The sequence below is a fragment of the Mastigoproctus giganteus genome, chromosome 5 (assembly GCF_048544385.1).
Source record: "Mastigoproctus giganteus isolate SK-2022 chromosome 5, ASM4854438v1, whole genome shotgun sequence".
NCBI lineage: Eukaryota > Metazoa > Arthropoda > Arachnida > Uropygi > Thelyphonidae > Mastigoproctus > Mastigoproctus giganteus.
Window position 1 is genome coordinate 17,906,093 of NC_143579.1, and position 22,113 is coordinate 17,928,205.

Below are 22,113 nucleotides of genomic sequence, written 5' to 3' on the forward strand. Positions count from 1 at the left end.
TAACATCGTCAGTTGATCCTACTGTACAGAATTTAAAAACTGTCTGAGACCACTGTACTCACCTTTATGGAAGTAAAAACCCTTTCCTTTACCCCTGATGGTAATTATATCTTTAAGTAAATCACACATCAGTACACTGTGATCACTGCCACCTAGTGGTTCCTTTATCTACAAATTCTTAATACCCGAATGATCACTGCTGATAACCAGATCAAGCGTATTATCCTCTCTGGTTGCCTCTCGAACATGCTGATGCAGAAAACAATCATCCAATAAATCCACAAAATTGTTACTAGTGTGTGAGTGACCAACCCACAAGTTCTAGTCAATATCTGGGAAGTTAAAATCCCCCATTATACGACATTCTGATTTACTAGCCCCACTGTATTTTTCTGTACAATTGATCATTGTACTCATTCGAGTCATTAGGCCTATGTTGATGATTAAGATTCACACCAGCCGGAAGTTAAATAAATTCAATACTGTAACTAAAAACCCTTTATTTACAATAAAAATAAATAACACTGATAAAACATACTGAAAACCTAGAAATTAAAAGCGATAAAATTTGCTGTAGCTTTCGGAGGCAGAAGTCTCCTTCCTCAGCAGCATATGTCTGCTGTGCGGTGTATCCTTAAATAGCAGATCCACGGCACATGTCACATGGTTCACGGTTGGAATTTTCTATTTGCGCACTGGGACTGGAAATGGCTTGGGAGTGCGCTAGCTGAAACCGTTCATCACGTCCAAGAACGACGCTTTCCGGGAGGGGGTGTAAATGTACACCTCTATCCCTATTAATAGTATTGCTAGCTGCCCCAATACGTAAGCTCTCTAGCCATTTACGGTCCCAGAACCCCTGTGCATGATCTGTGATGACAACATCCTCTGGGGAAATTTGATGTTGTTTCTCCCAGAAATGTTCTGCCACAGCAGACTTCCCATAATTTGCGGATTTTATTGCGTTTACATGCTCCTGCAGCCGGTCTTTCAATCCCCGCCCCATCTCACCCACATAACACACCCCACAATCCGGGAATTTAATTTCGTACACCACCCCACTGCTGGCTTCTTTGGCTATGGGGTCTTTACATCGAGATATCGCTGTGTGCAACCTCCGACCTGGGAGTTACACACAGCGTATTCGACACCCCCGAATTATACGTGCAATGTGGTCTGAAAGGCCTGGATAGTAGGGAATGTATGCGGTGCTCACAGGAGCGAACTGCTCATTACGGGTGGACTCTACTCCTCTAATGACTCTGTCTAACACCCTCTGGGAGTAGCCGCACTTCTTGAGGTCTGCTGTGACCCGAACAATTTCATTATCTTTATCCTCGGAGGTGCTACAGTGGGACCCCACCCTATCTGTTAGAGCCCTGACCGCTGTTTTTGTGTTGGCTGGCCTGTGCCAAGGTATAATGGGTATATTGACCCCGGCACATGGACCTGCCTGTAGGCAGGTCCATGGCACAGCCATGGGTTCCCCCATTAGTGCCATAGTGGCCAATTTAGCTATGGAAGAGTTAGAAGTCAGGATGTTTGGGGATTTGGAATTTTCCATGTGCAGATGGAGGAGATATGTTGATGACACATTCTCCATTATACAAAGGGGGAGGGAAGATCAGGTATTTAATGTACTTAATAGTTTCTTCCCTTTTATCAAATTTACTTTGGAGGTGGAAGCAGAGGGAGCCTTGCCATTCCTTGACTTGTTGGTAATTGGGGAAGGTAGCAGGCTTAGTTTAAAGTATTTAGAAAGTTGATGTGCTGGGGTCAATATGCCCATTATACCTCAGCACAGGCCAGCCAACACAAAAACAGTGTGGTCAAGGCTCTAATAGACAGGGTGGGGTCCCCTGCAGCACCTCCGAGGATAAAGATAATGAAATTGTTCATGTCACAGCAGACTTCAAGAAGTGCGGCTACCCCCAGAGGGTGTTAGACAGAGCCATTAGAGGAGTAGAGTCCACCAGTAATGAGCAGTTCGCCCCTGTGAGAACCGCATACATTCCCTACTATCCAGGCCTTTCAGACCACATTGCATGTATAATTCGGGAGTGTCAGATATGCTGTGTGCAACTCCCAAGTCGGATGTTGCATACAGCGATATCTTGAGTTATAGACCCGATATCCAAAGAAGCCAGCAGTGGGGTGGTGTATGAAATTAAATGCTCGGATTGTGGGGTGTATTATGTGGGTGAGACGGGGCGGGGATTGAAAGACCGGGTGTGGGAGAATGTAAACGCAATAAAATCCGCAAATTATGGGAAGTCTGCTGTGGCAGAACATTTCTGGGAGAAACAACATCAAATTTCCTCAGAGGATGCTATCATCACAGATCATGCACATTGGTTCTGGGACCATAAATGGCTTGAGAGCTTACGTATTGGGGCAGCAAGCAATACTATTAATAGGGATAGGGGTGTACGTTTACACCCCCCCCTCCTGGAAACTGTCATTCTTGGACTTGATGAATGGTTTCAGCTAGCTCGCTCCTGAGCCATTTCTGGTCCCGGTGCGCAAATGGAAAATTCCAACCGTGGAACCATGTAACATGTGCCGTGGATCTGCTATTTAAGGATATGCCGCACAGTAGACATGCTTCTGAGGAAGGAGACTGCTGCCTCCGAAAGCTACAGCAAATTTTATCGCTTTTAATTTCTAGGTTTTTAGTATTTTTTATCAGTGTTATTTATTTTTATTGTAAATAAATATATATAGCCAGCAGTGGGGTGGTGTATGAAATTAAATGCCCGGATTGTGGGGTGTATTATGTGGGTGAGACGGGGCGGGGATTGAAAGACCGGGTGTGGGAAAATGTAAACGCAATAAAATCCGCAAATTATGGGAAGTCTGCTGTGGCAGAACATTTCTGGGAGAAACAACATCAAATTTCCTCAGAGGATGCTATCATCACAGATCATGCACATTGGTTCTGGGACCATAAATGGCTTGAGAGCTTACGTATTGGGGCAGCAAGCAATACTATTAAGAGGGATAGGGGTGTACGTTTACACCCCCCTCCCCTCCTGGAAACTGTCATTCTTGGACTTGATGAATGGTTTCAGCTAGCTCGCTCCTGAGCCATTTCTGGTCCCGGTGCGCAAATGGAAAATTCCAACCGTGGAACCATGTAACATGTGCCGTGGATCTGCTATTTAAGGATATGCCGCACAGTAGACATGCTTCTGAGGAAGGAGACTGCTGCCTCCGAAAGCTACAGCAAATTTTATCGCTTTTAATTTCTAGGTTTTTAGTATTTTTTATCAGTGTTATTTATTTTTATTGTAAATATATATCTATTTTATATTTATTTTATTGTAAATAAAGTGTTTTTAGTTACAGTATTGAATTTATTTATCTTCTGACTGGTGTGAAACTTAATCATCAACATGAATTGTCCCAGCCTTGTAGGCCTATTTAGAGACATTAATCCTATAACACACTCCTACTCTTATTTTTGCTTTCACAGTGCTTTTGTCACACCAAACTGACTCAACAGTGCACTGTTCATCTATATCAACTGGATGCACATCTTTTGATTTTGTTTTTCTTAATTAACAGCATAACACCTCCTCCTTTCCTATCCTATCTATCCTTTCTGTACATATTGTACTCCCCAAATTCCAGTTCTGCATTCCTTATATCTGTGTGACACCATGTCTCTGCTATCCCAACAATAACCACCTTTGATGTCTTGACCAACACTTCAAATTTATTTACTATACTTCTAGCGTTGGTATACATGTACCTATCCTTATTATTAGTTACCTTAACACATCCCATATACCCACCTGTTTCATGATGACTGCCATCAGTCCCTGAAACCCCCAACACTCCTCGCTCCGGGTCGCTACTTATTCTAATAGAAGTTGTGCAAGAATCACCTTCACGTCTGCCTGCGGCTACTTTTAACCTTTTAGTCTGTGAATCTCCCCAAGCTAGCAGTTTTCTGATCCACCTAACACTGCCTCGATAGCATCAGCAAATATTCCTGCACCTTTTCTATTTAAGTGTATCTCATCCCTGTAGAAGCAGTCTTTCCTGTTAACAAGCACAGACCACGCTGAAAAAATTCTACCTCTTGAGCCTTGCACATTCCCTCCAGGGCCGAATTGATTGACAAGGCTCTCATCATATATTCCCTTCTATCGTGTCTGGGCAGAATTGCAGACACTTTCAAATTTAACTCTGACTCACGACTTTTTTGCAACATTGACCTGTACTTGCTAAGGAAATCTACAGATCTCCTACTCTTAATGTCATTGGTGCCAATCTGTACAACAATATCACCTTTTGTGCCCTTAAAAGATGATATCTGCTCTACAACGTAATCAACTTTTGCCCCTGGCAGACATACCCTGGTCCTGTTCCATATATCCTTTTTACACAATTTATTCCCCGTCTCCCTGACAATAGAGTCACCAACAATAACTAGTTCCTTTGGGACTAGCGCATTCTGCCTTGGAGATTGCCGCTGTGTTGCCTGATGCCCAGGAGTGAGCTCTGTCGTTGAGTTCGGCAGGTGAGAGCTTGATGGGCCCCTCATATTAATTTCTTTGAGGGCATCTACCCTACACCTCAAGCTCTCATAGACGCCCAGTAGAACGCTGAGTTGGTGCTTAATTTCTAGACATTCTCTGCACCTGGCACACACAACGACATCCTCCTTGCCTAGATCATGTTCTGTTCCAGAGAGTTCGGCAAACATTTCACAAGTTGCACATTTTTTTAGGCTGTGATGCATTGGAGAATCGCTCCCCCTCAGTTCTCCCCCAAGTCACAGCACTCCTGCCACTTTGTGCCCGTTGCTTTGCTGCTCTAGTCTGGGGCATGATATTTTAAATTAAGATCAATAAATTTAATTAATTAATTGTCAGTACTATGCTATCTAATAGAATCCTAAATGCAGTGATGCGTATTATGCTTTATAATTATATGTTAGAGCTACCTAGTTACCACAATTAAAAATTTGAATTCCCTACTACTCTATACAAAAACAATGGCTGCAAGATTCGAACGAAATAACGGTTTTACGTATATTAAGTAGTAATCTACAAAAACTCTTTATCTAAATTAAAAATAAAAATAACCAGCGTAACTATAACTATAAGACTACATATAAGTACAATATAAAATAACGATTAGGTAAATAAAAAGGCAAACACATCACTTTTTCGGAGCCTGTAATTCACAGCTGTAATTTTTAGTCAGCACCCTCTTAGTGATGGATGAATGATGAGTGTGACTATGGGAAGGGAATATTATAACAGACATAATATTATATATATATATATATATAAATTGATATTACATAATTTTTTTTTTTTTTTTATGCTTTAGCACCTGCAACATCAGCACCACCATCAAATCAAATTGAAGTTTTTATTGATGATAAGCCAGTATTAGTAGAGCCTGGAACTACAGTTTTGCAGGTACCAGAAATGTTTTTTTTAATAGTTAATTTGCATCTAATAGATGTTTATAGCTAATTATTTGTTAAAGAATAAGAGAAATTTAATGATACTTAGAACACTCTCCAGTAATTAAAACAAATATAAAATTAATGCAAAATGATTACAGTAATAAAATCAATTAAAACAATTAAAAAACTATTTTAAAAAATTAAAATAAAAAAGAAGTTTAACGTAAATTTTGTAAAATGACTTTCCTTCCTGAAGCTGACAGGGCTTTTCAACCATACATCTTGATCACAGGAATGGAAATAAAGTGGAGTATGTGTGAGCTGGAATCTTAAATAGAGAGATTATTTGTCTTTGCGCATGCATGTAAAAGACCACGAATCAGAGATTAGATATGGATGGCGAACATTAATAGAATTCTTATATAATTTAATTTCGATAGTTTCTGCAATTAATAGTCTAGTATAATTATGTTGGACATAAGTATTTCAGCCTTGTTGAATAAAAATGTATGGTTTTCGTTAATGGCATGAAAAGCCAATTCTGATGCTGCTGAACAAGGAGCACGAACTGAGGACGTGTGCTGCTTTACTCTCAAATACAGCTTGCATCGAGTCAAGCAACATGCTTCTAGTTCAGCATCATCAGAATTGACTTTTCATGCTGTTAATGAAAACCATACATTTTTATTCAACAAGGCTTGAAATACTTAGTGTCCAATGTAATTATACCTGGCTATTAATTGCAGAAACCATTGAGATTAAATTATATAAGAATTCTATTAATGTTCGCCATCCATATCTAATCTCTGATTTCTGGTATTTTACAGGCATGCGCAAAGATAAATAATCTCTCTATTTAAGATTCCGGCTCACACATACTCCACTTTATTTCCATTCCTGTTTTGATCACAGGAATGAAGATGTATGGTTGAAAAGCCCTGTCAGCTTCAGGAAGGAGAAAGTCGTTTTGCAAAGTTTACGTTAAACTTTTTTTTTTTTTTAATTTTTTAAAATTGTTTTTAATCGATTTTATTACTATAATCATTTTGCATTAATTTTATATTCATTTTAATTGCTGGAGAGTGTCATACAGAAGTGTTCTATGTATCATATTGAGATAAATTTCTCTTATTCTTCTACAAATATTGATATACAATAGAGCACCAGTTATCCAGAATAATCGTTGTCGGACCTCTTCCAGATAGCCAAATTTTCTGGATAATTGAACTGTAAAATTTTCTGGATAATTTTTCTGGCAAGATTAATTAAATTTAATCTTACCATACGATTAAATTAAATAATTAAGATTAATTAATAAAAAAAGTATAAATTAATCTCAGAAAACAGAAACATCTATCCAGGCATTTTTATGGTTTATATATAAAACAGGAAAATTAGAAAGATTTTTAAATGTTCTCGGTTTTTTCGACTTAACAATAACAAGCACGGACAATCTGTGCGTCCCAGTGATATTTGCACACGTAGCAATTGTAACTCGCTATTTTCTCATCTTAAAACTTGGTGCGTACCGGCATTTCTGTTTTTCTAGGGTTTTTTTCTAGGCTAGGGTTTTTCTCGGTAATGCTTTCCATAATAAACCTGTCTCATTAACATTATAAATGTTTTCTTTCTCGTAATTTGCTTAACCGAAGCAAACTTACTCTTAAAGGACACTACTGCCCATTCGTCTGCAGAAAGTTTCTCACCTTGAATGTCTAGTTCACGTATACCGTGTCTCACTTTAAAATTTTTCAGCCAACCTGTGCTTGCCTAAAAATATTCATTACCTCTTAATTTTCAATTAAAATCCAATGCTTTTTCACACAACATTGGACCAGACACTGGTTCACCTAAACTTCGCTTTTGAAGAATACAAAAAAAATAAAGTGCACTGTCTAAAACAGCATTTTTAGGTTTTCCCATAATTGACACAAATTCTGTTATAGCTTTGGAATTTTTATTGATGTTGTAAATTGTTGAAGTCCGCACATTAAACTCTTTGGAGAGATTTTCTAAATTTTGACCTTTTATAATTCTGTTAATAATTTCCATTTTTTTGTTGCAATGTTAAAAGTACGCGTTTTCTTTTCGTTCACATTTTACCTTAAAAAATTGAGAAAAATAATAAATTGCACAATTTCGGGCTGATATTATTCTTACCGAATTTGGAGCTAAACTAATCTGAAATCCAAGAAAACCCAGTAGTGTGTGATATTTTTCTAAAGCACATTTTCTAGAGGTCACATAGAATTCTAGAGATCACAACCATAAAACAATAAAAACAATTTGCAGTTTTTGGTTTATTGGCCTTTTTGTTTGTACAATCTGTTATAAACGAGTTGTAAACTCGACTCGCTTATTATAATCAAAATTCAATTTGCAAACATGATCACTATAACCGGCACTTACTGTACTACTAGTTAATAAAAAAAAGAAGAGAGATCAGCCTTTCAAATTATTCAGGATAACTGACATTCCTTATAACTGCCTTCTGGATAACTGATGTTCTACTGTACAACGTAGAACGTATTGAGCATCGTAGCTCTGTTTATACTAATAATAGCTGATTGTTATAGATTGTTTTATAGATATTAATTAAAATTAAAGTGGCTTTCTGGGAAGTGGGAATTTCATTCTTAATTTGGTTAATAAGTGCCTTTTAATAGGAAGCACTCTGGCCTGCTGAGAACCTCTTGTGGCAAGAAAATATGTGGGGTGCTAGAGTTGCTAAGAGTAAAAACAGCTACACACATACTTGCTTATACTAATGCTAGGAGCATAGTAAAGCTACACACATACTTGCTTATACTAATGCTAGGAGCATAGTAAATAAATATGATGAATTTGAAGTATTGGTTGAATTTAAATGTTGATATTATAGTAGGATATCAGAAACATGGTGCTACCCAGACATGGTAAATGCACAATTTTAATATGGAAAGTAAAATGTATATAGAAAGGACAGACAGGATGGAGGGGATTATGGTCTTGGATAAGGAGCACACAGGTTTGAAGGCAGTATGACCAGTTAACATGGCTGGCCATTGTAAGCCAGTGTTCAGTCAGTTTAGTGTGACAAGCACTAGGAAAACAAAAATGGGAGTATGTTAGGCCACATGACTGTGATGAGTATAATGCGTATTTGTGGGAAACCACTGGTGGAACCTCACCCCCAAACACTGTGAGTATAATGAACTATACAGACAAATATAGTGGGTCAGTAAATCAGAATGTCTTATCATGGGATATTTCACTTTTCACATATTCACTGAAACTTGTGGCTGGTCACTTGTGCAGCAGCAGAACATTTCTGGATTTATTCTGTTGACTGTTTTCTATACAGCACTTTAGAATGGCAAAAAGGGAAAGCAGTACCCTTTTTCTAATTATTAGCAGTGATTCTTCATGCATTAAGAATCTTCAGGTGAAGGAACCACTAGGTGGCAGTGACCATAGTGTATTGATGTGGAATTTATTTAAAGACAATAACTACTGTTGGGGGTAAAGGGAAGGGATTTTTCTTTTACAGAGATGACTACAATTTAAAGACTATTATTTAAATGACTAAAATTTAAAAACTGCCTAAGGGGCCTTGGCCAGTTTTTAAATTCTTTTCAGTTGGACTAACTGATGTTATTAACTATTGAAAATGCTAACTGGGAAGTGTGCATTGAAGTAATCAAGTTAGTAAGCTTTTTATACCAACTGAGGGATATTGTTCAAGGTTTAAACCTATGTTAGGTGAACTGATGGGACCAATGGTAGTGAAGAAATGTGCATGGGATGTTAATAAATTATCAGGAGACACAAAAGTGTATAGTAAGCGTAATAAAGTCACTAAAGGGGTTTAGGCAGGCTAAGGTTCTCTGATAAATAGTTATTTTTGGATCATTTGCAAATGATATTTCTGTTTTTTTTTTATTTATTATTTCTGTGTGTACTATAATTATTGCTTATATGTAATAATTATTTTCTATGAAATATACTTAGTTGTTCAACACTGACTATTGTAGCTGCATTGAACATTTACAGACTCCATATACAAGTGTTTCATGGCCTTTGTCACGCTGTAGCTTATCTTAAACAACTCAAATCATATTTTACTTTTTCTGTATTGAAATTTTCTAATTGGTAAAATAATTTCTGGATATCCCATACACATGCTTATATCACATGGATATTTTTGCTTACATATATTTTCAGGCAGCTGCAAAAGTAGGTGTAGAAATTCCAAGATTTTGCTATCATGAGCGATTATCAGTTGCTGGTAATTGTAGAATGTGTTTGGTAGAAGTGGAGAAATCAGCCAAGGTAATATTTGGTTTTTGTTTAATGACACTTAACCATCTAATTATTGAAATTAGAATTAAACATACATTGAACGATCAAATATATTTGGACACACAGGTACAGTAAAACCTGGTTAATTTGAAGTTCAAGGGGGACCTAAATATTTATTTAAATTTAGACAGGTTTATAGTATCTATAAAATGTCTGAACATGTTGGTATTAATTAAGTAGGAGAAATTTTTAGTCAAATACTCTTATTAATACTGTGCAGAATTTTTATAATTCACATTTAAAATAATAATCTTTTAGTTTTGTTGTGGTAGACATTTGTGAATAGCATTAGCAAAGGCACATGATGCAAGAAAGCAAGCTTATATAACATCAGCCAAAAAAAAACAAAAAAAAAACAAACCCTTTATTTCACCCATCCACTTGCTCCAAATGTTTGTCTATTTCTGCCTTGAATCTATTTAAGCTGTAAACTTCTACAACAACAGATGGAAGTTTGTTCCAGCAACCAACCACCCTATAGACTGTTAACAAATTAACTTACTCAACATGAGAAGGATGACAATTTTACTATGAAGAAATTCACTAAATTTCTTCACATGATAACAAGATTGCTAAGTTTCTTTTTTGTTGCCTTTACTATTATACAGTTAGACATATACAAGATGTATGTTAAAATAAACATTGTCATTTATTATTATTTACGATTGTACATACCTTCTGGAGAGAGAGAGGGGGGTATCAGTGATTTGTGTTATTATTTGTTGTTTAATAATTGTAATCCATGTGCAAATGTATGATGGTTTTTTTTTTTTGTATGTTATTGCTTTCAATGAACTTAGTAATTAAACACAAACTGATCTTGCTTTGTGAGCTAGTTATCAGCTTGACATCACTTTGGAATAGCTGAGATATTAGACAGAAAATGTCCAGTGCCCAAGTACAGTTAAAAAAAAAATGTTTGGTTATAGTTGGAAATCTCATCTTTGTTATATGGAAGAAATTAACCATAGAAGCTGCTAATTGAAAGGAAAATATTATACATGACTGTATATTAAAATGAATAACACAGAACAAAAAGGGAAAAAACTCCAATTCTCAGGTCAGAACTTTTCAATTTGAATGTGAGAGCATGTGATAAAATTTTTATATCTTTCATCTTTTAACTTGGTTCATAAAAGTAGTACTTAAAAGTAGAGAAAATCTACTGAAGCAGCTTCATAGTTAATCACTTCTTAATCTAATTTACCGTACAAAAATTTATTCATAACTGTAATCAAATGTACATTTTTTCCAGCAGTACCCACACACTGGGCATTCTGTCTGTCTGTCTCCCCCCCCTCTCCCTCTCTCTCTCTCTTTCCCCCTATTTTCAGATGCTTTAAAATATCATGGACCAGAACTTGGTCCACCAATAGTCTGAAATCATGAAGTTATTGATCTATTTGGATTTTGTACAATTTTGCACTACTGTGCTGTGGTGTACCAGGGAAATGGACACTGTCGTTATCACTTTAACAATTCTTCATGTCATATAGGACTGGTTTGCAAAATGCTTGTGTGGACTGACCACCAGTTCATACAACATTCTCTGACCAGCTCATGTTGCTGTAATTAGCAAGAGTAGTTAGTGCAGTGTTATGAAGTTTAATGAATGAATGGTAGTGCTAGAAGAGATAAATATCACTTTTCTTCTTTCTTCTCTGTCACTCTTTTCTTTTTACACTTATTAAACATCAAATAATATTCAAAAATATGGGTACTCTCTCTTTATAGGATACATACACTACCCTGTATGCCAATGGGTGCAGGGTAGTGTATGTATCCAATAGTGTACAGGGTAGAAAGACAGTTGCAAGGTGCCATCAACAAAAAAGCTAAATGGTTCCAAAATAATGAATTTCACTTCTCACTCCTAAAAACGATTGGGATACACTTCTGTAGGAAGTGTATCCCAATCTTCCTACAGAAGTGTAACCTACATCCACACCAGAAACTATAATTAGAAAATCAAATTGGACCAGTGGTCCCTAGTGTCTCCTTTCTTGGTGTGATATTTCACCCAAAACTCATCTTCCTTGAACATATAAAAGCACTCTGGATTACCTGTCTTATAAAGCTTATACTAAACATATTAAGAGTTCTGTCAGGAACAACATGGGATGCTGACTGTTACATACTACTATGTTTGTACTATGCATTAATATGGTCACATCTAGACTATGGTTCTGTAGCCTATAGCTCTGCTAAACCAAGCACTTTGCATTGGCTTGACCCTGTGCACCACCATGCTCTTTGTCTTGCACTGGGGACATACTGTACATCACTGTTTCAGAGCCTATATGCTGAAGCACATGAAACCTCCTTGTATCTATGCAGACAAATGCTTTTATTAACTATGCAGCAAAACTCCAAGGGCATCCAAAGCACCCCACTTAGGATGGACTTTTCTCTCCTAAATGGGAAAAGGCTTTACATGGTGTATCCATATATAAATCCACCGACTGGGATATATCTTTGCTCACTGCAGGCTGACTGGCAACTTGACCTTAGTGAGCAGACATCAATGTTATTTGTTGGGGAACAGTAGTGATTTGAAATATATTGCATTTTGATAATCCTATATTGAATTAATGAGGATGTACAGTACTTTCAGAAAGGGCTTTTAATTCAAAAACCTAATACATAGTAGGATCGCCTTTAGCTCATGACAGTGTTACTCCCCCACATCCTGGCATACTTTTTTAGCTTAAGTAGGTGATTATCCCATTGTACAAGGCAGTGGTTAGGCTGCATCTTTAGTACTGCATACAGGTCTGAAGGCCTCATTTTAGGAAGGATATAGTTTGCTGGAACAGGTGCAGACAAGGGCAATAAGATTGGTGAAGGGAACAAAAGGGTGGTCTTACCAAGAAAGGGTTCAGTTCTGTGAATTTCAGTGTCTGGAGACTAGGTATCTATGAGGTGATCTGATTGAGGTGTTTAAAGCTTTGAATGGTTTGAGCAAACTCAGTGCTGATAGCATTCTGCCTCTTGCTTAGGCTGCACGTGAGGGGGAAGAAATTCAAATTGAAGAAAAATTATTGCAGAGTAGAGGTTTGTTTTCAGCCAGCAAGTGGTTAATTGTTGGAACAAACTCTCATCGGGAAGAAATAGAAGAATTATTGGAGGGAATGGACAGGTAATGCGGGAGATTTTTTTTTTTTTTTTTGGATGATGCTTTATAGCTTGATTTCATGCATCATATGCCACTACTGTTACTACTACTACTACTAATAATAATTATTAGACCCCTGGGTTGCATTAAGGATATCTAGTTGGACAAAAATACCAGCTGAAGACTGGTGAAGAGATTGAAGCTATGACAGAGGGAGAGAGAATAATATCTGGGGATGATGCAGACCCACCAGTTTGAACCCAAGGAAATCAAGGCCCACTGACTGAGAAATACTATCAGAGACTGAGAAGCATGCTAAAATCAAAGCTGAATGGCAGGGACATGGTCACAGCCTTAAACAGAAAAACAGTCCCAGTACTAACATACTCCTTCGGGATCATAGATTGAATGAACACCGAGCTGGAGGAGATTATGAGATTATGAAGTCAGCCATCAAGAGACTGACCATACCCTGTAACGAAGGAGGAAGAGTATTGATTGAGATTGACCTCATTGAACAAGAGAAGGTGATTAAGAACTTGCATGACTACTTCCAGGAAAACACAGTGCCAATGTACCAAGTCATATGAAAGATAGACAGACAGCACACAACACAACCTCAACAAGGAGACCACACTGACGCAGACAGAAGAAACAAAGACAGAAAGCATTAGCATTAGATGCAAGAAAGCAAGCTTATGTAGCATCAGCCAAAAAAAAAAAAAAAAAGAGTGAAAAAGACACTCCATGACAGAAACTACAATGACCTCCATCAAGACTACATAGATAAGATGGTTTCCATTGCTTGGCTCAAGAATGGAAGGCTCTTCCACAAGACTGAAGGAATTGTGCTCACCATCCAAGATGAGGTAATAAACACTAGGAACTGCAGGAAATACATCGCTAAGGACCCTGGAATAACAAATGATACTTTTCGACGATGCCACCTGGCCCTAGAAACAATCCAGCACATCAGCACAGGATGCAGGGTGATTACCCAGATGGATTACACTCACAGACACAACCAGGTAGCTAGCATAATACATCTGAAGCTAGTGCAAAAATACCAGCTGATCAAAGAAAGTTTGCCATAGTACAAGCCCTTGGCAGTACTAGAGACCTCTACTCACAGACTATACTGAAACTGTGCCATAATGATGGACAAGATGATCCTGCACAACAGACCAGACATAATCGTCATCAACAAGAAGGAAATGGCTACCTACCTGGTCGACATGGTGGTGCTCAACACCAGCAACCTCCTGAAAACATATGAGTAAAAGATCAGGAAGTCCTCATACCTAAGACAGGAAGTAAAAGATATGTGGCATCTGACCGTCCCATTCATCCCATGGATGAATTAGAGTGCTGAATTAGACTCTGGGTTAAATGCTAGATTAGTCCCTGGGGTTGAGGTTCAGGATTTGAGTCAGACAGTCCAGCTGTTTAATATCGATGTTCACAAATCAATTCTGTATTACATAGAGCAAGGGTCCCCAAACTTTTAGAGAAGTGGGCCACATATGAATTTTTGGAATATTTGGCGGGTCAGAGAAAATTCCTAATTACTGATAATTTTAATGTTTTGCAGAGAAACAAATTTAATACCTACCTATATCTACAGATTCAAAAATAAACCATTGGATATGTAATATAAAATATACCAGTTTGTTTATATCAAATTTTAATTATTACTTATTTATTGTACTAATCACAAAAATACAGCTAGTAATGCAACAAAATTAATTATTACTTATTTACTGTGCTAATCACAAAAATACAGTTAGTAATACAGTAATACCCCGACTTACACGAACTCGGAGTTACGTGGTTCTTGATTTTTTCGTTTGGCAACACTGCCGCCCACTATCTTCAAGGTCGTTTTTCATATGTTATCGATATACGGTGCGACGGCAGAGAATGAGAGCGAAAGATGAACAAAATTCAACTTTGCTGCACACATATAAAAGAATTTGTATTCCAACTGTCGTATTTATATGTTTGTGTTCGAATTCGTGCTCAACTTTTGTCGGAAATTACATCGTTTTCACGAGAGAAATGGATCGCGTCAGTCGAGCCGTATACAGTCAGTCCTCGTATAACACGTGTTTACACTACATGAATTCGATCATACACTATTTATAAATACGGTAACAATATCTTATAATATAACACGAACCGAATTGGCTTATGCACGATTCGCCTTTGTGTTTACAAGAAATGGCAGTCGAATGCAGAATCACCCCAACCGAACGCAACATGATAGGAATGAAGAGAAGATTCAGAAAATGTATTTATGTTTTTTATATCAGTGAAGGGGAAACACATTTCACCATAATAACGTAAAAACCAACACAATTCCAGCTATCGGTATGCAATTAGATCGAGTTTACTACCAGTTTATAACAGATTTTACTAGCAGAAACGCAACTGGATTTTTATTGTTTTATGGTAGTAACCCCTAGAAATGTGAGGTGTTAATAGTGTATCTCTGCCTTTATGGTGTTGTTTATTCCGTTGCTACATGCGCGCAGCTTTGTTTATGCATATCAAGCGTGCCTCCTCGTTTTGTAATTGTGCTTTATTCCCTAAAAATGAGTAAAATACTTAAAAGGTGTGAAAAGGAAGCATACTGGTGAAGACACTGCAGATTCAGAGAGAAAAAGAAAAGCAATTATCGATAAACAGAGGCGAACTGGGTCAAAAATTCTTACCCCGGAAAATTTATAGTAGCCTCATACTATGGTTTATGGCCAAAATCACACCGGCCCACCGGGGTTTCCCTGGTAAGGCTTATGGCCAGTCCGTCTCTGTCGATAGAGAAAAAATATGAAATTGTGAAATGCTTTGAGCGAAATGAAAGACCATGTGATATTGCACGTGCTACAGGCCTAAATGAAGCAACGGCGAAAAGCACATGACAATTGCAAACTTGACAGGGTGAAAATTGAAAAGGGCTCAATTGTAAAGGGCTTAAAAATTTTAGAAAACATAGACTCCAACGAAGAACGCGTTATAGCTACAAAGCAAGGAATAAAAAAATTATTAGCTTGCTACGAAGAAATTCTGCTTGAAAAAAAGAAGGCGCTGTGTCGTCAGACGAATTTGTTAGATTTTATGAAGCCATCGACATCGAAATAACTTTTTTACGTAAGTCATTTATTTTTTTAATACATATTTTGTATTAATATGTATAAAGAACTGCAGTTTTATTAATATTTTTCTTCTAAACTAGTGTTTTTGTTAGTCCTTGGTCCCAATTAAACAAAATTTATATGTATTTATATGCAAAGTTCTACCCTGACTTAAGCGATTTTCGTCGGACCCACCTATCGCGTAACTTCGGGGTATTACTGTACAACAAAATTATAATTAATGCGATGAAAATGGTTATTGAGTGCGACTAAATTTCGTAATATCGGGTTTTAAAGTACTAGTTCCAATTCTTAAAAAGTCATGTAAATGCAGGTCAGTTAGATGCGATCATATTTTTGATTTTACCTATTCCATTTTTAAAAGGTCTGCTCACATATATATGTACTTCCGAAAATTGATGTAACCTTTCTTGCAAAATGAATAAAATTGAATTAGATTTTCATTTTTAAATATTGTATTCAGTGCATCATTAGATTGAAGATCTGCCAACTCTAATTGTAAATTCTCATCAACAATGTTGATGGGTATGTCAAACGGATATTGAAAAAGTTCAAACACCTTTGAATTATTTTTAAAATCAGAAAATCTATCTGCAAAATTTTCCTGCAACAAACTAACATTTTGAACAAAATTTTCAGCGGAAAAATTACGACTAGGCATATTTTTAGATAAATTATTGCAACATGAAAAATAAAAAATTATTCCGAAGTAGTTGACTTTTAAATAACTCCACTTTTGTTTCAAATGCTTTGACATTATAACACAATTCATTGACAAGTTTATCTCATCCTCGTAGTTTCATATTAAGAAAATTCAGGTGTTCACATATATATGTGAAAAAAGGCAAGGTTTCACAACCATTTGAGATCTGACAGTTCTGGAACAGGTATCATTTTTTCATTCATAAATAGATCTATTTCAATCCTAAGTTCAAAAATTCACTTCAACATGTTACCGTGACTCAACCATCGTACTTCAGTGTGATACAACAAATCACCGTATTCAGCCTGAATAATTTCAAGAAAAATTTTTGAATTGCTGATGATTCAGAACAGTCTTGCGAATAAAATTTACGGTTGATATTACAGTTTACATGACTGAATCTATACCCAAAAATTTTCCGCATAAAGAATTCTGGTGAATTATACAATGAAATTGCATTGGTTTATTTAATATTTTTACTCTCAAGATATTTATGAAGCTGACCATTGAACCCAATTTTAGTAGCGACCATATTTTTAGCGCCATCCGTTGTAACCGCTGATAGCAAATCCCAATTCAATTTGAGGCTGTCAATTGTTTCTGACACTCAAAAATATATTTTCACCTACTGTATCTTTCAAGTTTTTTAATGCAACTAACTCTTCAGTTACTGCAAAATTTTGATTTACACCTTGGATATAAATTAGTAATTGAATTGTATGGCTTGTGAATTCAGGAACTTTTCTACTAGTTGATTTTGAACATAGACTCCTAAATCTTCAATTCTTCTTGTTACAGTTGATGAAGATAAATTTACAGACACAAAATTCTTTACTCAGGACATACTTCTGCAATTGCCAAACAAATTTGTTTTACAAATTCTCTATCCATATAGGCCCTTTCTTCTTTGGCAGTGATTTGGAAGGCTCAAAAACTAGCTCTAACTGCAGATAAATTTTGATGAATAAAAGTTCTAATCTGTTGTTGACTTTGAAAAATTTGGGTTAGTTCTTGGAGTTTTTTCTGCTGCAAAGCTCCTTGAAATGTATCATAATTTGAGGCATGTTTTGTGGTGTAGTGATGTTTCACATTATATAGTATAGAGTCTGTATAGTGTGAGATAGTTGGAAACAAAGGTATAATGCGAGTAGGAGTAATCTACAGACCAGTTGATTGTGAAGATTATGACAAAAGCCTCAGCATGCAAATGGAATGGGCAAGTAAGCGTCAATACCTTATTATGGGTGATTTCAATTTGCCTCTTATTGATTGGATTAAATGGGAAGGAAACTCGACATGGGGAACAAAATTTTTAAATCAACTAGATGACTGTTATTTGTATCAACATGTCAGGGAAAGTACTAGAGAAAAGAATATCCTAAACCTCATCATCACACATGAATCAGATGACATAACAGGGCTGACAGTAGAGGAACCAGTAGCAGGAAGTGATCACGGAGTTCTACAGTGGATGATGACGAGATAGGTAGCAGAAGTAAAAGGCAAAGGAATGGGTTTTAATTTCAGAAAAGGAAATTACGATGCCTTAAGGTAGATATGGGTAGATATCGCGCTGAGAATGAATACAATTGAACTGTGGTACGCTTTTAAAACATTAATCACAGATGCCTTGAATGCGTATATACCATTAAAAAAAAATACTCCACGAGAAGGGTTCCAAGTTGGATGAATAGTGAAGTTGCCACATTACTTGAGCAGAAAAAGGTGGCATGGAAAGGCTACAGAGCAATAAAAAGTACTGAAGCCTACAACAGCTACAAGGTGATCTGTAATAGAGCCACAGAAAAGGTTCAACAGGCAAAGGCAGTTTATGAGAAATCACTAGCAAACAGAGCAAAGAGGGGGGATAAAGAATTCTTCACATATATAAATGCCAAGAAGAGCAGGACAAACCAGATCAGACCTTTACGTAAGGGAAAGGGGATAGTAATAAATACACCAGCTGCCGTTGCAGATGAACTCAACAGTTATTTTGCATCGATATTTACAAATGAAAAGCCTTTTGTGGCAATGGGAAATTGTGGGAGCGAAGTTAAAAAATATGTAATTAGTGATATTGAAATTTCGCAAGATTATTTAATGAAAAACTTTCGAGCCTACAGACCAGTAAGGCTCCTGGAGTTGATGGAATATACCCTATAATCTTAAGGGAGGCGGCAAGCGAGTGCATTGAACCATTGAGGCTAATTATGCGAGCATCACTAGACTCTGGGGAGATTCCCTTGGATTGGAAAAGTGCAAATGTATCTCCCATACATAAGGGTGGCTCTAAAAGTGAAGTTGGAAATTATCGACCTGTCAGTCTGACTTCAATAGTAGGGAAAATCATGGAGGCAATGATCAGGGGTGGAATTCAGGATCATTTGGATCGAATTGAAATGCTCAAAGATACTCAGCATGGTTTTGTAAAGGGAAAATCATGTTTAACAAATCTGGTTTGCTATTTCGAAAGGGTCACTCACGAGCTGGATTTAGGGAATAATTTCGACATTGTTTATTTAGATTTCAGCAAAGCTTTTGACTCAGTCCCACATGAGCGGTTGCTTTATAAGCTGGAACAGGTTGGAATCACTGGGAAAATCCTTAGATGGATAGAAGAATGGCTTCAGGGCAGGAGGCAGAGGGTTGTGATAAATGGCTATTCCTCAGATTGGGTTGATGTAAGAAGTGGGATTCCCCAAGGATCAGTATTAGGACCACTGTTGTTTTTAATTTTCATAAACGACATTGATGAAAGGATAGAGGGCGTGATGTCTAAATTTGCAGATGATGTTAAAATTGGTAGAGTAGTTAATGATCACTGTCAAGCTGAGCTTCTTCAGAGAGACCTAGATAGACTTCAAGAATGGTCAGAAAAATGGCAGCTGTGCTTTAATCCAACAAAGTGTAAGGTATTACACCTGGGAAACAGTAATCCCAAAAAAACTTATTCACTTGGTGGAGTTCAACTAAACCCAGTACTGGAAGAAAGGGACTTGGGTGTTACGATACGGTCAGACATGAAATTCTCTGAGCATTGTAAACAGGTTGCAAGGAAGGCCCATGGTGTCCTATCGATGATCTATCGAACTTTTACAAGTAGAGATAGGGACGTGATAATCCCATTATATAAGGCTAATGTTAGAGCACACTTGGAATACTGTGTTCAAGTATGGAGACGTTCAAGTATGCCCCTAAAGAAAGACATCGAGCTTCTTGAAAGGGTGCAAAGAAGGGTAACTCGCCTGGTGAGATCGCCTGGTGTCTCTAATGGCAAAAGGGCGTCCTTATGAAGAAAGACTTCGAATATGTGGGTTGCAGAGTTTGGAAACTAGACACCTTAGAGGAGATTTGATTGAGGTGTTTAAGGCTCTGAGAGGCATCAGTAAAATGAATGAGGACAAAATTTTCAAGATTATAAATGATGCTAGAACTAGGGGACATAAATTCAAGTTACGGGGGGAAATGTTTAGATTGGACTGCAGGAAGTTTTATTTTAGCCAGCGAGTTATAAATTACTGGAACAAGTTGCCTTCATGGGTGGTAGAGGCCGACAGTTTGGGGAAATTCAAAGGTCATCTGGATAGTACTTTCGGGTAAGGGAAGCGCATAGGATGATAGGTTTAATTTCCTTTTTATTTATATTTTATTTTTTTTTATTTATTAATTATTATTATTTAGTTATTTATTTTATTTATTTATTTATTTTTTATCATTGTTTTGTTCGGATTTTTTTTTTTTTTTTTTTTTTTTTGGCTGGTGCAGCATAAGCCATAGGCTTTCTTGCACCATGCGGCCGTTACTAATACTAATATTCCTTGAACACCAACAAGGCTTCATTGCAAATAAGATGTGAAAGTATCATTGAGTAGTGCAAAAAAAGTAATTACTTGGCCACCGTTCATTAAAAATGTGACACTCAGCATCAACTTTTCTGTTTTTCGACATCAACTTTGACATAATTTTAATGGGGTTACTGGAATAAGAAAAAAATACTCGTGAATATTGAAGTAAGCAAGCATTGACGTGTCTTAAAATTTTATGAAATATTTTAACATAAAGGTTATTATTATTTTCATATCACTTGAAATTAATAATATAGTTTATTAGGCTGTTTGCCTAATAAACTACGTTATTATAATAAAAATTATAATACAGTTTGGCTCCTCCATAGCCAGGTAGGCTGGAGCAGCAATGCGTAGCACATGCTTCTCGATTAGACCAGGGTTCGAGCCCATGACCACCAAATATGGAGGATGCGAAAAGGTCAGGGAATGACCACCGCATATCCCCGGAGCAATATGGCCTTAGTTGCTAATGCTCCTAAAAACCAAATAACAAACAAACATAATATAGTTTAATAAGGTGACATTTCAGATATCTTACCAATACCCATCATCAGACCATGCTGTGGGGAGAACAGAAAGGGCTACAAATTTGTGTATTTTAGGATATTACAGTTACAATTACCACTAATACAATTGCAGTTACCAATATTACAATTTGCAAATTACGATTCTGAAGTATTAAGTTTTGAATTGCTGTTTTAATAGAAAACAGGAAATTTAATGTAATACAAAGAGATTAAATTCATACCTGCCGACAGCCTCCTCTTGCCAATGCTACCAGAAACTTTGTGCATACAGGCTGCCAGCAGCTAATTTATAGCAGAGCGATTAACTCCATTAACCAATAAGATAGTGTCATGTTTTTATCCTGGACCTGAGGTTCTTGTATAGTAGAAGCCAGGGTGACCTTTGCTTCCATACTCTGTAGATCAGGGTTGGTGTGCAGGCTGGCAAGGGATTAGGAAATCCCTAATTATTGTCTCTAATGCCTATTGCTATTTAATGGCAGGGTCAAGATTAACAGATTATTTTAATGGTTTCAAAGAATAGCTTTGAGTGGAAATTACAGTATTAATATCTAAGCTGACAACGCAGAGGCATCAACACTATTAATCAACCGATGAATGTTAAAATAATCTGGAAATTGTGTTTTTCATAGATTTTATTGTGATCTAATATAAACATTAATTTTTACAATCTAATTGAAATATCTGCGAGCAGGATCTAGCCCGTGGGCCATGGTTTGGGGACTCCTGACATAGAGGATTGTGATAATACTGATAGTGTCTGTTTCCTTAATACTGCCAGCACAGATAGCACAATTGTTCAAAGCATCCAAATAAGTCAGTTACTTCTGGATTTCAGACTACTAGTGGAGGCAGTCTGATGGTGTGGAGTTTTTTTAGACAGTACCGTCTGACAGGAAGCACTCTCGAGGCTTTCTCCACACCAAAACCTGTCTAGCAGCAACGGATGCAAATGTAAATTATAATTAATATGATAAATAAAAGTAAAGATGGCAG

General features: G+C 36.9%; 1 protein-coding gene across 1 annotated transcript in view; it reads left to right on the forward strand.

Moving 5' to 3' along the window:
- Positions 1 to 22,113, forward strand: part of ND-75 (NADH dehydrogenase (ubiquinone) 75 kDa subunit) — a 139,537-nt gene that overhangs the window by 27,011 nt on the left and 90,413 nt on the right. Inside the window, exons 3-4 of the mRNA XM_090373926.1 lie at positions 5,347 to 5,438; positions 9,632 to 9,739. Coding sequence (XP_090230052.1) covers positions 5,347 to 5,438; positions 9,632 to 9,739 — 200 coding nt within the window. The remainder of the gene's footprint in view (positions 1 to 5,346; positions 5,439 to 9,631; positions 9,740 to 22,113) is intronic.